The sequence below is a fragment of the Aplysia californica genome, unplaced genomic scaffold (assembly GCF_000002075.1).
Source record: "Aplysia californica isolate F4 #8 unplaced genomic scaffold, AplCal3.0 scaffold00519, whole genome shotgun sequence".
In the NCBI taxonomy this organism is placed as follows: Eukaryota; Metazoa; Mollusca; class Gastropoda; order Aplysiida; family Aplysiidae; genus Aplysia; species Aplysia californica.
In genome coordinates, this window is record NW_004797789.1 from 316,136 (window position 1) to 331,135 (window position 15,000).

At 41.1% G+C, this 15,000-nt stretch overlaps 1 protein-coding gene across 1 annotated transcript; it reads right to left on the minus strand.

The window, feature by feature from the left end:
- Positions 1 to 233: 233 nt before the first annotated feature.
- On the minus strand, positions 234 to 13,709 carry LOC101854818 (arylacetamide deacetylase; the record flags this gene model as incomplete). Its single annotated transcript, XM_005106208.3, is given in 7 exon segments — positions 234 to 854; positions 3,808 to 4,014; positions 5,208 to 5,329; positions 6,401 to 6,464; positions 9,414 to 9,531; positions 10,648 to 10,758; positions 13,549 to 13,709. Coding segments are annotated over 7 exon segments (1,236 nt in total). The 3' UTR covers positions 234 to 384.
- Between the last annotated feature and the right edge of the window lie 1,291 nt (positions 13,710 to 15,000).

Sequence of the window (15,000 nt, forward strand, 5' to 3'; positions counted from 1 at the left end):
GCTCTCTCTCTCTCACTCTCTCTCACTCTCCCTCCCCTCTCTCCCTCTCTGTCTCCCTCCCTCCCTCCCTCCCTGTCTCTTTCTATCCCCCCTCCAACCGCCTTTAAAAATATAATAACACAGATGTCCCTCTGGCTTGAACAGTCAGTTATCTCCTCTACAATGCGTGACTGTCTATGACAAATTCCTCTGTAATATATTTTCTTGGTTTCAATATAAAACTGTTAATATTCACGTTAAAACTAAAAACTAAGTATGAGGGTAACCATTCTCACAACATCCTTGAGAAACTGACATAAGATGTAAAAATCTGACAAAAATGGAGAAAAATAGATGACTTGATTTTTAACAGCTCAATCATCCTAGCTAGATACCTAACACAAATTATCTCCGTGAGATTTCTTTTATGAAGATGAAAGTTTCATTCATAACTTTCTGAGAAGCGTCAGTCCTCAACAGCCCCGGTGCTCCCAGATAATAGTCTAGATGAAAGCCTCCGTGACTAAAATGAAGCTGCGTCTTGACTCCCGCGTCCTTGAGACGGCGAGCAAAAAGCAGACCGTCGTCTCGTACAACGTCAAACTCCGCCACGTGAACAAAAGCAGGCGGCACCCCGCTCAAGTCATCCGACATCAGGGGAGAGAACAGCGGGTTGGTAATGACCTGTTTGATTTTGTTGAACACTTTTTCCGAATAGCTTCCCTTGATTTTTCCAGGAAATTTCTTCGACTTCCTGAACTTTTCTGGCAGTAGCTTAGAATCCACATACTCGGCATACTTGGACTGATACAACTGTGGTGAAAGGTGGCGGTTCTCAGAGATGATCTTAGTCACATTGTCAACATTCTTCCCATCTGTAAGGACGAAAGATAAGAAACGATGAGATTAGATAAGATACGATAAGATAAGATAGGATAAGAAAAGGTAGGTGAGACAAGATAAAATCAGATACGATAAGATAAGAAAAAGGCAAAGAAAGATAGGACATGACTTGACAAGATACGATAAGATAAAGCAAGACAAGATAAGATAAGATTCATTGATCTTCACTAAGAGGAATTTGTTGCGGAATGGTACTGACATGGATATGTCCTCGTCAGCACAGGCAAAATACACACACACACACACACACACACACACACACACACACACACACACACACACACACACACACACACACACACACACACGCACGCAATCATTGTGCTGTTGAGGCTACAGAGGTGATCAGATTAAGCCTGATTCCCCATTTTGACGTCTCTGTTGACATCCACACCTTGACGCTCATACGACCTTATGCAGTAGCGAGCGCCATAAAACCTTACACACACTCATGCACTCACACACACACACACACACACACACGCGCACACACACACACACACACACACACACACGCACACACACACACACACACACACACACACACACACGCGCGCGCGCGGATTCAAAGTAATCAGATGGACATACGAAATAATGTTTCGTCTAGCACACCTGTAAGCAAGGACATACATTTTCAGCAAATTTATTTAAACGAGCTATTTAGTTGGATGGTTCATTACTCTATTACCTAATGTCTCATAGAAACAAATACATATTTACAGAAAAATCGCTTTTGGAGTTAAGGTTGTAGTGGGGGTTGGGGCGATTGGGGTGGGGGTTGGTTGGTGGGGGTTGAGATGAGGATTGGGTTGGGATTGGGGGGTGGGGTTGAGGTGAGGATTGGGTTGGGATTGGGGGGGGGGGTTGAGGTGAGAATTGGGTTGGGATTGGGGGGTGGGGTTGAGGTGAGGTAGGGGCGGGATTGGGGATGGGGGTTGAAGTGTGGTTGAGGGGTGGTGGATTTGGCATTATGTTGGGGTTGGGTGGGGGTGAGGTAGGGTGTGGGGCTGGAATGGATGGGGGGTGGGGAGTGGAGAGTACAGAAAGCCAAAAGAAAACAGAGATAAACTCTTGATTTGTTTCTTAGAGATGACTTATTAAAAAAACCCACAATCAAAGCAAATAGCAAGTAATGGCCAAAGAGAGCCATAACAAAGAGCTGAAATCTATGTCTCTCAAGCTCTGGGATTTAGGGCGGAGACTGCTGTATGCGTGTCACTCGGCAGTTTTTGGGCACGTGGGGTTATTTGGTATAATCCTAAAGCTTATTCATTTTTGTTGCTTTCGAGAGAAAAAATTACCCATCTATCTTGAATACAAGTCGAGATATTTCTGACTGAAGAAGGAAGGAGACATCCGGTTTCAGAGGCAAAACTCGCGAGAAAATGGCCCCCAAAATTGGTGATTTTGATAGTTTGAGTCCTTGGAAACTGAAAATTTACATTTTTGTGCTTTTAATCACTGTTTTTCAGTCAAGTGGGTTTAAAAAAAATGAAAATAAAAGGTGTTGAGCCAAAGAACAAACATTTTAAAAAATTTCTGTTTTCTTCAATTGTATTATCTAACAAGTGCCTGATTTCACCTCACATATAATGATACCGTCCAAAAATGTCCAATTGTCTTGGACAACAACTTTTTTCCTCAACAATGGGTGGCCATCTTAAACAATTTCAACCGTACTTACACTTTCCCTGTAATGATTTTGCGAGGCTAAACTGTGGCGAATGTGGTGTTTAGACAAAACAGAAGTAACTTCAACCCTAGTAGACACATATTTCCACCGGCAGCAGACCAACAGCAATGTTGTGGCACATTTCCAATCATTATATATGCAAATAAAAAACAATAGAAAACAGAGTTGAACAATTCTGTAAAAATAAGGAAATTATGCTGCTTAACAAAAAAATAAAGTGGCCCATAGCAGCCCCAGAAAGCACATAATATGGTCATGGAGTTCACTAGCAGGCTTTGTTTCCCTCAGTTCTACAAAAAGTTGCAAAGGAAAACTTGTTGTCTATTGTGTTCCATAAAACTGAGACCATTATGAAGTGGCAAAGGAAAAAAAAAAAGAGAAGAAACATAGAATGGATATGAATAATCATGTGATGTAGGCCAATGACCTTAAATACTGAATACAATATCTACCAACTTACTTAGAGTATGTCATTACAACTTTTGATTCTGAAAAAAAAAGACTGATCTAAAATTAACAACATTCTGTCCTAGAGATTAACCCTATCCGTACGCCCTAGGGTCATTTTGTACCCCGGGGTTGTATTCCTCATATTTAAGAATGCTTCTAGTACGAAGATCTCTTTGAAACTTTCAGTATTTCTCAAAAAATCATTTTGACAGACTGCTATGCTAAGCATACGGATCAGATTAACAAGTAAATTTCCTCTTTGGAAAGTGGTGGCACAGAGTTCCCCACGTCGTACGATACGATTGTAAAACACGACATATGGACAGGGTTACTCCATACGTGTCATCAGCAAGCTCCTCTACTGCTTAGACCCACAGAGCAAAATATAAAAAACCAGGAAAAATTAGCAAGCAAATGGATGCCAAAGTTTGTTGAGATTCCAAGCTTAAGAGTCCTTGAAAAATGCAAGTTAACATTTTGTCAGTGCTTTTAATTTTTTAAAAATTCTGTAGAATACGCCCAGAAATGTGTTTTCTAATCAATTCCAATGGTGTTGAGCCAGAATAAAGCCAACAACCGGAAAAATGTTGATTTTTTCAAATTCATTATTTTGACAATTATTTCATTTCACCATGATGCCACACATATTTCTCAAACATTTACAGCCGAAAGCACGATTCTTTTTTTAATCTTAAATTAAAAAAAAATTGGGCTTAGTACATCTGCACAGCTGGCCAACAATACGTATGTGTGTGGGTACGGTATTTCCAAACTGAACTCACCAAAGCCCAAATACAGAGCATAAAAAGAAATTAAAGTGCGCGTCGTCAAGATAGGCAAATCGTTGTCTATGAAGGAAGGAAGTCTCATGTTGAATGCTTGCATTGCTGGTTCGTGCAGCACTTGAAATATCAGAGGAGGGAGATTGGACTTCTCCTTGGACAGTTTGAGGGACACCGCCGCAGCAAGATTTCCTCCCGCACTGTCACCTGGACACCAGAAAATAGCAATGAGCATTTTAGTTACCTTTACATTTTTCAGATTCCTTCACTTTCTTTTCCTTAACCCCTTCACTGCGAGACGTTTCCATATACCTTGTACAAGAAAGATAATGTTTATAAAAGAGACTTAGACAAAGCCGTAATGTTGTATCTTCCCCTTCATTTTAAGAACAAGCGACTGCACAAGCTATAATTACTAACACTTTCTCTTTTGAGCAGAGGAAAACAATAGTAGTGAACCCGTTTTGGAAATCATAGCCTGTACATACTTCTACCCAGCAGCGAAGAGGTTAATAATAATAACAATAAAACAACATTAATTTGTAACGAGCATAACCCCACTGAACTGTAAGCTCTCCGCACTTTGCCGTCTATATTACATGCAGTACCCCAGCAAACTCTACAACACTCAGAAACATTCTCGCCTTTCCTGGACGATTTAATGCAGGCAGCAAATTCAGCTATCAAACACTAACAAACTGGAAATGTCTTTTGATATCTAAAGCCGAGTACCCATTTCTACCTGGGTGAAAGTGTGGAAACACTAATAATAGTTGTAAAGCGAATAGAGCATGCTCTTGAGCATGAAAATAATGTGCTATATAAATGCAATTATTAATTAACTATTAATTGTTAATTAATTGATTAAACTTCGTGTCATGTGCCTTTCCCCATCCCCCAGACACAACATCAGGCCCGTGACACTGTTCAAACAAACGACCTTTCAGCTGCAAGCCCAACAGCCCACCCACTAGACCACCGACGTCACATTTCAACTTTTTGCTTTTCTCCTTTTACTTCCCTCTGACTTAAAAGAAAACCGAAAAGATTAAACAATTTCTGCAAATATTTATAAATAAGTGTAACGGTAAATGTTTCACACCCTCAACAACACAAAGATGATTTAGGAGGCCGGCTGCTTTGACCCTGCCTGTCAGGTCCTGCCCAGCTAGGTGCGATACAGAAGTACAGCAGATAGGTGTTGGAATATTCCGATTTACAATAAAGCTAGCAGCAGAAGAAGGGGAGGGGGGTTAGTAGGCATAACTCCTTCTTTGTTGGGTCCGATCCTGGATCTATATTGCTCCAATCGTACACAGGGTACACCTTTAGGACGTCAGTGTTGTTTTTCTTAATCACTAGTATCATACACAAGTATTACGGTAACTAAAAAACCTCACCGGCCACTCCCACTTTTCGCACGTCAACACCGAAGCGGTCACCGTGACCCAGCACGTAGCGAGTGACGTCCAAGCTGTCGTGGATGGCCGCCGGGAAGGGATGGTCCGGAGCCAGGCGGTAACTGAGGAAGACAGATGAGTCAGCGGGTCATGGTCCTCTTGTTTATTCATATTTTTTTTTGGAGGGGGAAGGGGGTTCTCTTTTCGTTCTGCCTATCCATTGGTCCGTACCTCGTTCTGTCTCTCCATGTGTCAGCCTGTATGTCCCTCCTTCCTTTTGTCTGTCTGTCTGTCTGTCTGTCTGTCTGTCTGTCTGTCTGTCTGTCTGTCTGTCTGTCTGTCTGTCTGTCTGTCTATCTGTCTGTCTGTCACTCACTTTCTCTCTCTCTCTCACTCACACACACGCACACACAAAAGTGCACACAAACACACACACACACACACACACACACACACACACACACACACACACATACACACACAAATAAACATGGGCAAACCCCCCCAGGGCAGTGCTACTGACTGAAGTGTCCTTAGGCCATTCCCAAAGAGGGGATATCAACATGTTCTTATGCACAGTTCGGTTGAATTGTAAATGGATTGATTTATCAATGCCATACTGTGCCAGAACAACATAGGGGGGGGACTGCTGCTTTTTCTTTCCTCATCCTTACTATCGTCATTTTTCTTCAACTTCTTTTATGTTTGTCACTCTCTTGTGAACCTCTATTTCCGGGGTGCCTTGATGATTGATGCAGACTCTGTGCTGTTGAGGCTAGAGAGGTGAATAAAGTAAGCCTGATTCCCCATTTGGACTTTTCTGTTACATCCACGCCGCGGCGTTCATATGATCTTACGCAGTAAAACCTTACAAAAACAACAACAAAACAAACATGGGAAAATTTTACAAACAATGTCAACATACAAAAATATAAACATGAGTAAAAATCAACGCATGAACCAAGACTCAGTCATAGACAAGTGAGTAAGAAATACAGCATTTTATCTTTTACGATGAATTTTCATTTCAAATGTCAACAAATCATTTTTATCTCCTTAATCCACAATTCTTCACAACCAGTTTGCTTCACTATACTATATAAATATATATAATATATTATATTGGCAGTTCAAAACTTGGATAGCACAGCACAAGCATGTGACAACCACATCGTGAAAAAAACCCAACTTACTCAACACAGAAGACCACTGTACCACTTCTTTTAGCATATTCGTAACAATGCTGGTCGTAAAAGGCTGCAAAACATAGACGTGAAGTTATTCACACTTTAGTTTAGTTTTAGAATTAGTAAGTGTTTTATGGCATTTGCAACACAATAAGGTCATATAAGTGCCAAAGATTAGAGGTGTTACAAGAGAGTAACAAACACAAAAAAGGAGAGGATGATAGGTGTTTGATCGGCAAGAAGAAGCAAACCACACCAAAGCCGCACCAACCACCCTCATAATAATAATAATAATAATAATAATAATAAAAATAATAATGATAATAATAATAATAATAATAATAATAATAATAATAATAAATAGCATTTATACTGCGCATTTCCATTTTCTAAAAGATGCTCAATGCGCATTACAACGAAAAAGACATCACATCTTAAAAATTAATCGACAAGTGCGTACGTAAAACAACGTATTATACATATAATATAAACGCATATGTGTAAAATTTTATATGAGAAAAATAGTCTCGCAGTGAGGTTGGAAATGTGTTCACTAAAAAATACAATGCAATAAAAATTCACGAACGGTCACAACAAGTTGAAACGTGAGTAACTTGAAACATTCATTAAAACATTATATTCACATTGCATGTAGAGCAAACAGCACGTTTATTTAAGCAGGACTTCCACATAGAGTAACCATTCGGACTATGGGAACCGCTGATGAAAGTTGAGGAAATTACAATGAAATCAATCAAATAAAAAACCAACTAATTCACTAACTGTATATTTGTAAAAGAAAATCAAGTTTAATTAAGAGCAAGTCATAAAAAAGTGAAGAAATTATCTAAATTTGTGGGAAGACAAAAGTGACAGCCTGTTTTTCACTTGACACCTTTATAACATCGGCATGTTGTTGAAAGCTCCATGTCCCAAAATGAAGCAAAAATCTAGCTTTTGATAACATGACCAAGGCTGAAATGTCTTAGAAAGACTTTAAACGACACAAGAAGAGACAGATAATGAAACAAAGTCATCAGGCAACAAGTGGGTGTCAAGTCGAGGACGAAGTTCATCAAGAGAAAAGGCAAATGGTTTGGACAAAGATACATTGTATGTGTCATGACGCGGTGGAGTCAGATGCTCGTCAATTTCGGGGTATACTAAGCTTAATATGGAGTTATCGGTATCATCTTAAATCCTGTCCATTCGCCTTTTTTTTTGGATGAAAGAAAATATCCCTTTATCTTGGATACAAGTCAAGATATTTGCGATTGAAGGAGGTGGGGGTCGCTTGATTTCAGAGGTAAAATTAGCGAGAAAATGGCCAAGAAAGTTGAGTTATTTCCTTAGTTTGAGACTAGGCCTACGTGGAGACAGAGAATGTACATCTTTTATGCCTTTAATTAAGTAAAACCCACACAGAAATGTGTTCTTTAATATGCATGAAATGCGTTGAGTCAAAAGACAAAAATTCCATCAAAATTTCCAAACCTGCCCAAAAATGACACTTCCTTGACTTGTTTTGGTGAGCGCCTGATTTCACCACGCGCCTCACATAGATCTATAATATGTAAGAATGGGGTCACAACAGCAAACCGTTAACACTTTGACCCCAAGGGAAACTGATCAGCGACGGTAAGAAGACCCACGGGACACAGATCAGCGGCAATCTTCTCAATAAATGCTGAAAAATAATTTTCATTCTGTTTTTTTATATGACATTTTGCCGAGATACAGGTATGGTACAGATGTAAGGTATCTGCATCCTGGTCCGTGGGGACACGTGTCGTGTTGTGCGTTCTGCGCGCTGCGTGGGTGGAACGTGTTAAAAGGTCTACAACATAAGATCCAATAACACCAAAGTAAAGAGAAGAGCAAGATAAAGATGGACTGGTGAAGTCAAAGACGCCCTCCACAGGCACAATACGATGATCCTACAGGGAAACACACCTGGCCCATATCTTACAATTACATCTCCCCTCACCTACAAAAGGACAGAAAAAATGTAAAAGTGAAACAAGATAAGATAAGATAAGATAATGCTTTATTATCCTAAAGGGAATTTTTTCTTGGCCCACGGGACACTGATCAGCGGCAATTTGGATGGAATTTTTGTCTTTTGGCTCAACGCATTTCATGCATATTAAAGAACACATTTCTGTGTGGGTTTTACTTAATTAAAGGCACATAAGATGACAATTTTCTGTCCCCACGTAAAAACACAAGCAGGTATATACATGTAAATTACATATTACTCTCATTAAAATTTAAAAATTGAAAAGAGAAGTAAAGCTGAATATCACATCAGATTTACATATATCATTCAACCACTAGCAGGAATTTAATTACAAGACCTTTAGAATTATATGCTTATAGATAGATACATTCTCTAAAGAGCTATATACAATGATGTTTATTCTGAAAATAGCCTTATTTGTGAGGCAGCGTGGTGGAATCAGGCTCTCGTCAAAATAATCAAAATGAAGAAACTTGCTTTTTTCCACAGGTTTTTGAATTTTCACCAAATTTTGGTTTTTTGCCTCAACACCTTTCATGCCCATTAAAGAACTCATTTCTGTGTGGATTTTTCTGAAAACGTTAATTCAAGGCACAAAAAACGTAAATTTTCAGTTAACACGGACTCTAAAGCTAAGGAAATAACTAATCTTTTGAAGCCATTTTCTCACTCACTTTACCTCTGAAAACAAGTGACCCCCACCTCCTTTATTTGCAAATATCTCGACTTGTATTCAAGATAAATCCAAATAAAGACAAGTGAACAAGCTTCAAAATCATTCCTATAACTCTACATGCCCAAAAATTAACGAGAACCTGATTCCACCACGCTGCCTCACTTATGTAGATGGTAAAAAAATTCTTTTATTTCTGTCTTTCTTTGTTTTTAGAGGTATATATCTTCCGCTGCGTAATCTGGCAACTTGAGTGGAAAGGGGGAGTGATGGGTCGTTTATTTATCAATCCTAGATCCCAGATCTAGTCTCTCAGAGTTACATACTACCAGATCCAATCACGAAGGCCCCGCCGTGGAAGTAGATAGTGGCCGGAGCTTTCTGTCTCGCCGGCAGCGGTCGGTAGATGATCACGTGGACTCCGGCCAGCTTGTCACGTTTTACCTGGGGGGAAATAATAACATTGGTAATAATTAGTTGTTTGAATAACTTGACAGATAATAACATCATTAATAATAAGCTGTGTGAAAAACTTGACAGATAATAACCATATTAATGAAAATAAGTAGTGTGAATAACTTGACAGAAAGCACAAACACTAATAATAATTCGTTCGAATAATTAATAACTTGATAGACCAAAACAAAACAACAACAACAACACTAATAATAAGTCTTTCAAAGAATATCACAGATTATAACAACACCAATTAATACTTTGTTTAAAAAAACTTGATAAGATAACAACGACATTAATAATAAGTTGTTCAAATAATTTCACATATTATAACTATCACTAATTAATAAATTGTTTGAAAAAAAACTTGATAGATAACAACAACATTAATAATAAGTTGTTCAAATAATTTCACATATTATAACGTACACTAATTAATAAATTGTTTGAAAAAAACTTGATAGATAACAACAACATTAATAATAAGTTGTTCAAATAATTTCACATAATATAACTAACACCAATTAGTAAATTGTTTGAAAAACTTGACAGATTAACCTCACATTTCCTAGACACCCAAGACTGTGTTTCTCCTCAGCTGACTATACACCGGAGACCCCAAGCCCCCCCCCACCCCCCTTCCAACAATCAAAACACCCAAACATCCCCCCGGACTCCTTCCCCCAAATCCCGACATCCAGACCCCCCTCCCAGACCCACTCCCACCATGACGACACACACACACACACCCGCCCTTCACATCCTCCCTACACCTACTTTCTCCACCCAACTCATCCGTATCCCCATACCCACCTTACCCACCAATCCCCACGCCTCATACCACATCCCTACTTTTCCTTACACCTTTGCCATCCCACCCCCTAAAAAAACAACCCGCAACCACTCGCACCCCTACCCAATCCCCACAGCCTCCATCCCCACCCCTTTTCCCGAATCCCAATCCCCACCCACACTCTTCCACCCTAATCTCCACACTCCACCTGTGAAAATCATAAACATCATGGCAGACTTTTAACTAAACCAGTTATCAGACTGGTGTGGTGGTAGACCATCAACTAAACCAGCAGCAAACAATCGACTCACATCCACATCCCCGTAAGAAGCAGACGACAGAGAGCCCTCGCCCAGTGGCTCCTGGTAGGTCCGGATATCCTGCGCCAAGCTGCCATAGCCCAACAGCTCTCGGATTTTTGTCTACAATAAATTAATGAAAATGGTAAATGCTCAAAAGTGTGATGGCTTGGTTAAGAGTACAGCAAATTATAATACAAAGCCGAAAGGACTCTCCTACCCGAAACCTTCTCTGTCGAGCAAGTCTCTCCGGATTGCGTCGTAGAATGTTCGCACCTTGTATGAAGCAGGAAAGAGTTCTCAAGTAGTACAAGAGATGAAGAGATACAGGCTGCACATACTAGGAGTCAGCGAAACACACTAGATACCGTCTGGACAGAAGCAGCTTAGCTCGGGGGAACAAGTATTGTATTGTAGGGCCAATATTTTAGCCTTTCACGTCTCCAAAACTTGACTAGTTTTGGGGGCGACTTTCTGGCCAGTTGGTTGTGCACGGGCAGCAGTTTTTCCCAGTGCACTGATGAGTACAAACAAGATCGACTGGAGACTAAAAACTCAACGTGAGAAGAGAGCGTCAGTCCTAGCAGTAACAGAGACAACACACAGCAGTCGCCGGGCGCCCGAGGACCCACGAGATCTACGCCGTTGGAAGTGAAAGGTAACATAAGATAAATACTACAGTATTCTGGGAGGGAAGACAGGCACCATGCGGAAGGAGTGGGAATCATTTTGAGTAAGTATGCACAGAAGTCACTTAGAGGATAGGAACCACACAGGGAGAAGGTCATCATGGCTTCATTCACTGCAAGGAGCCAGAGCATCAACATGAATATAGTCCAAATCTACGCCCAAACAAAATGATACTTCGGATGAAGACAAGGATGTCTTTTACAGTCTGCTCAAGGGGGTCGTCGACAAACTACCAAGGAAGGAAGTCAACATCATAATGGGAGATGCCAATGCCAAGATTGGTCTGGAAAACGTAGGGTATGAAGGAATTATGGGATAACATGGCTCGGGACAAATGAATGAGAAAGGTGAGCGATTCGGAAATATAATATGTTTTTTCAACAGTTTTGTCATTGGAGGCTCTGCTTTTCCTCAAAAGAGGATTCACAAAGCTATATGGGTTTCGCCAGATGGAGTGACGGAGAACCAGATAGATCAGTTTTGTATCACTCGTAGGTTCTGGCCTTCACTGGAAGATGTCATAGTACAGAGAGGGGCAGACGTTGGATCGGATCATCGTCTGCTATTGGCAAAACTCAAGCTTCCACTAAAAAAGCACGGAACCAGCACAGTTCCAAGTAAGTCTCTTAGATGGACACGAGAAAGAGGAGTTTCAACTGCAGTTGAGGAACAGATTTTAACCTTTGACGGATCTTGGTGGAGAGGACATGGAGGAGGAGATACACTGGATCAAGGTCAAAGGAGTCTTTATCCCAACATGTCAAGAAGTACTCTGTGTGAAGAAATGGGAGCACAAGGAATGGATTAGCCAAAACTCATTGGATTTAATTAGAATAAGAAGACAACTGAATGCAGAAGCAAATGCAAGTAGAACAAGAGGTTCAAGAGCGGATGCATTGGAGCAGTACAGGACAATAGCTAAGAATGTCAAAAAAAATCACCAAGAAAAGACAAGGAGGAATTCATGAACAGGCTGGCACAGAAAGCAGAGGAAGCAGCGGTTGAAGGGAACACGCGAATCCTTTACCAGACCACAAAGAGTCTGGCTGGAAAATACCGGAAACCTGAAGTAGCTTTAAAGGACAAAGAGGGGAAAACCATTTTTGGAAAGGAAGCTCAGTCGAAACGATGGGTAGAGCATTTCAACAGTCTCCTGAACAGACCACCACCGAGTAACCCGTCAAACATCCTGCCAGCAAGAAATGAGTCACCAATCTGCTGTGATGCTCCTTCGAAACAAGAGATTCGGGATGCCATTAAGAAGCTGAACAAAGATAAAGCGGCAGGTCCTGATCAGGTTCCACCTGAATCCCTAAAAGCAGATGCCGATGTGACGGCAGACCTCCTTCTCCAACTGTTAACCAGGATCTGGAATGAGAGCAAGTTTCCAAAGGATTGGAAAGAAGGACATCTCGAGAAGCTTCCAAAAAAGGGGGATTTCAGCAACTGCAGCAACTACAGAGGGATCACTCTTCTCTCAATACCAGGTAAGGTCTTCAACAGAATCATTCTGGAGAGAATCAAGACAGCAATGGATCCAAGACTACGAGATGAACAGTCTGGTTTCCGGAAAAATCGCTCAACCACAGTCCAGATTGCCACGCTGAGGATTATTGTGGAGCAGTCCCTTTTGTGGAACTCCCAGCTGATCGTCAACTTCCTTGACTATGAAAAGGCATTAGACAGTATAGACCGAGCAACACTGTGGAAGACACTGAGACATTACGGAATCCCACAGAAGTTGAAGAACCTCATCAAGAGCATGTACGGAGGGACAAGTTGTATGTGTGTATATGTGTGTGTATGTGGGTGTGTATGTGTGTGTAGGTGTCGACATGTGTGTGTGTGTGTTTGTGTGTGTGTGAATGCTGTGTATGGGTGTATCACAAACCCTAGTCTTAGTAGTTTTAAGGCACTTGCAACACAATAAGATCATATAAGTGCAAAAGAATAAAATATGTGTTACTAGAGAGTAACATATACAAAAAAAAGAAGGAGGAGAGATAAGGACGAGAGATGATCGATAGGAAAGAAGGAGCAAACCACACCAGAGCACCCGCCAACCACCCACTATCACAAACCAAAGTAATCTTAGAAAAACAAAAAGTTCCCAGTGTAAATACACAGACAGTCAGACAGACACACACACAGACAGACCGACACTCAGACACACAGACACACAGACACACAGACAGACACACAGACAGAGCAGGAAGCACCTACCACAGAAGTGAACAGCTGCATAAAGGCCATAACGACCTGTGTCTTCCCTGGGTTGGATATCCCTTCAGGCAGCGGGGTGTAGAGGAAGAGGCCGAGGAACACCGAGGACAGGACTGTCAGCGCCAGCAAACCCTTGATGATCATCCTGGCTGGCCGGGGGACTAACAAACAGACAGGAGTTGTTAAATGTTAATGTTATTTTATCTATTTTTTTAAAACTGGGATTGTTTGGCCGGTTTGTTTTGGAGGGTTTGTCTTTAGTTTGTTTTGTTGTGTGTTTTGGTTGGGTGGGGGGGGGGGGGTTGGGTTAGTTTTTTGTTTTTGTTTGCTTTGTTTCTTATTTTTTGTTTGTCGTTTTTTTAAATTTAAAATTTAAAAAAAAAAAAAAAAAATTTTTTGTGAGGGGGGGGGGGGGGGTGGTAAGTGGTTTTTTTTACGGCGCTCACAAATGCATAAAGTCATATGAGCGAACGGGATGTTCAGTATCGTAGGAACTTTTACTGAACTTTGCCGGGGTGGCAACCGAAGCATACCCTTTTCGATTTTAGGACCACAAAGGGATCTTTAACGTGCGAAACCTGCACTTGGGATCTCAGAGATTTTCCGGCCCTTATCCTAGAGGCTGAGTGTTTCGATCTTAACCGCCCTAAGATCAGGAGTGTGGCTGAGAGACAGCAGTACAAAGAGCGAGGAGTAGCAGTAGAAAGTGTCAGGGGCACAGAGGAGGAGGGAGAGCAGAAAGTGGAGAAGAAATAGATGACAGAACATACATAGGGAGCAGGAAAGAAGGGGAAAAAAGAACATTTTAGAGAACAAAATTTTCTGTCACAGTCCGGTTTCGAGCATGGGACCTATTGAATGAAAGACGTACCTCAAGACCACAAAGCCCCCCCCCCCTTTCCACCCCACCCCTCTCCCCCAAACTTGAGTGAATAATTGGGGTTCTAGTTCTATAAAGAATTCTACGGCACTTGTAACATAATAAGGTCACACCAGTGTCGAACACAAGCGGTGTTACTGGAGAGTTACATTATACAAATATAAGGAGGAAAGATAAGGATGACGCTTGATAGCAAAGAAGGAGCAAACCAATTACGCTGGACAGGGTCAAAGAAACATTGAATTATAGGAAAGAAGGCGGTCTGGTGGTTTAGGATCTTGGAGTCCCAGTCACAATGTTCTCATACCGTCAGGCAGTGAGATGTACAGGACAGGACCAGCTATCACAGAAGACAGGACCGTTGGTGCCAGGAATCCCTTGAAGAACATCGGGGCTGGAGGGGTTGCTTTTTGTTTTAGTAAGAGTTTTATGGCACTTGCAACACAATAAGGCCATATAAGTGGCGAAGAATAGAAGTGTTACAAGAGAGTAACATAATATACAATAAGAAGGAGGAAAGATAAGGACGATAGATGCTTGATAAGAAAGACGGAGCAAACCACGGTAGAGCT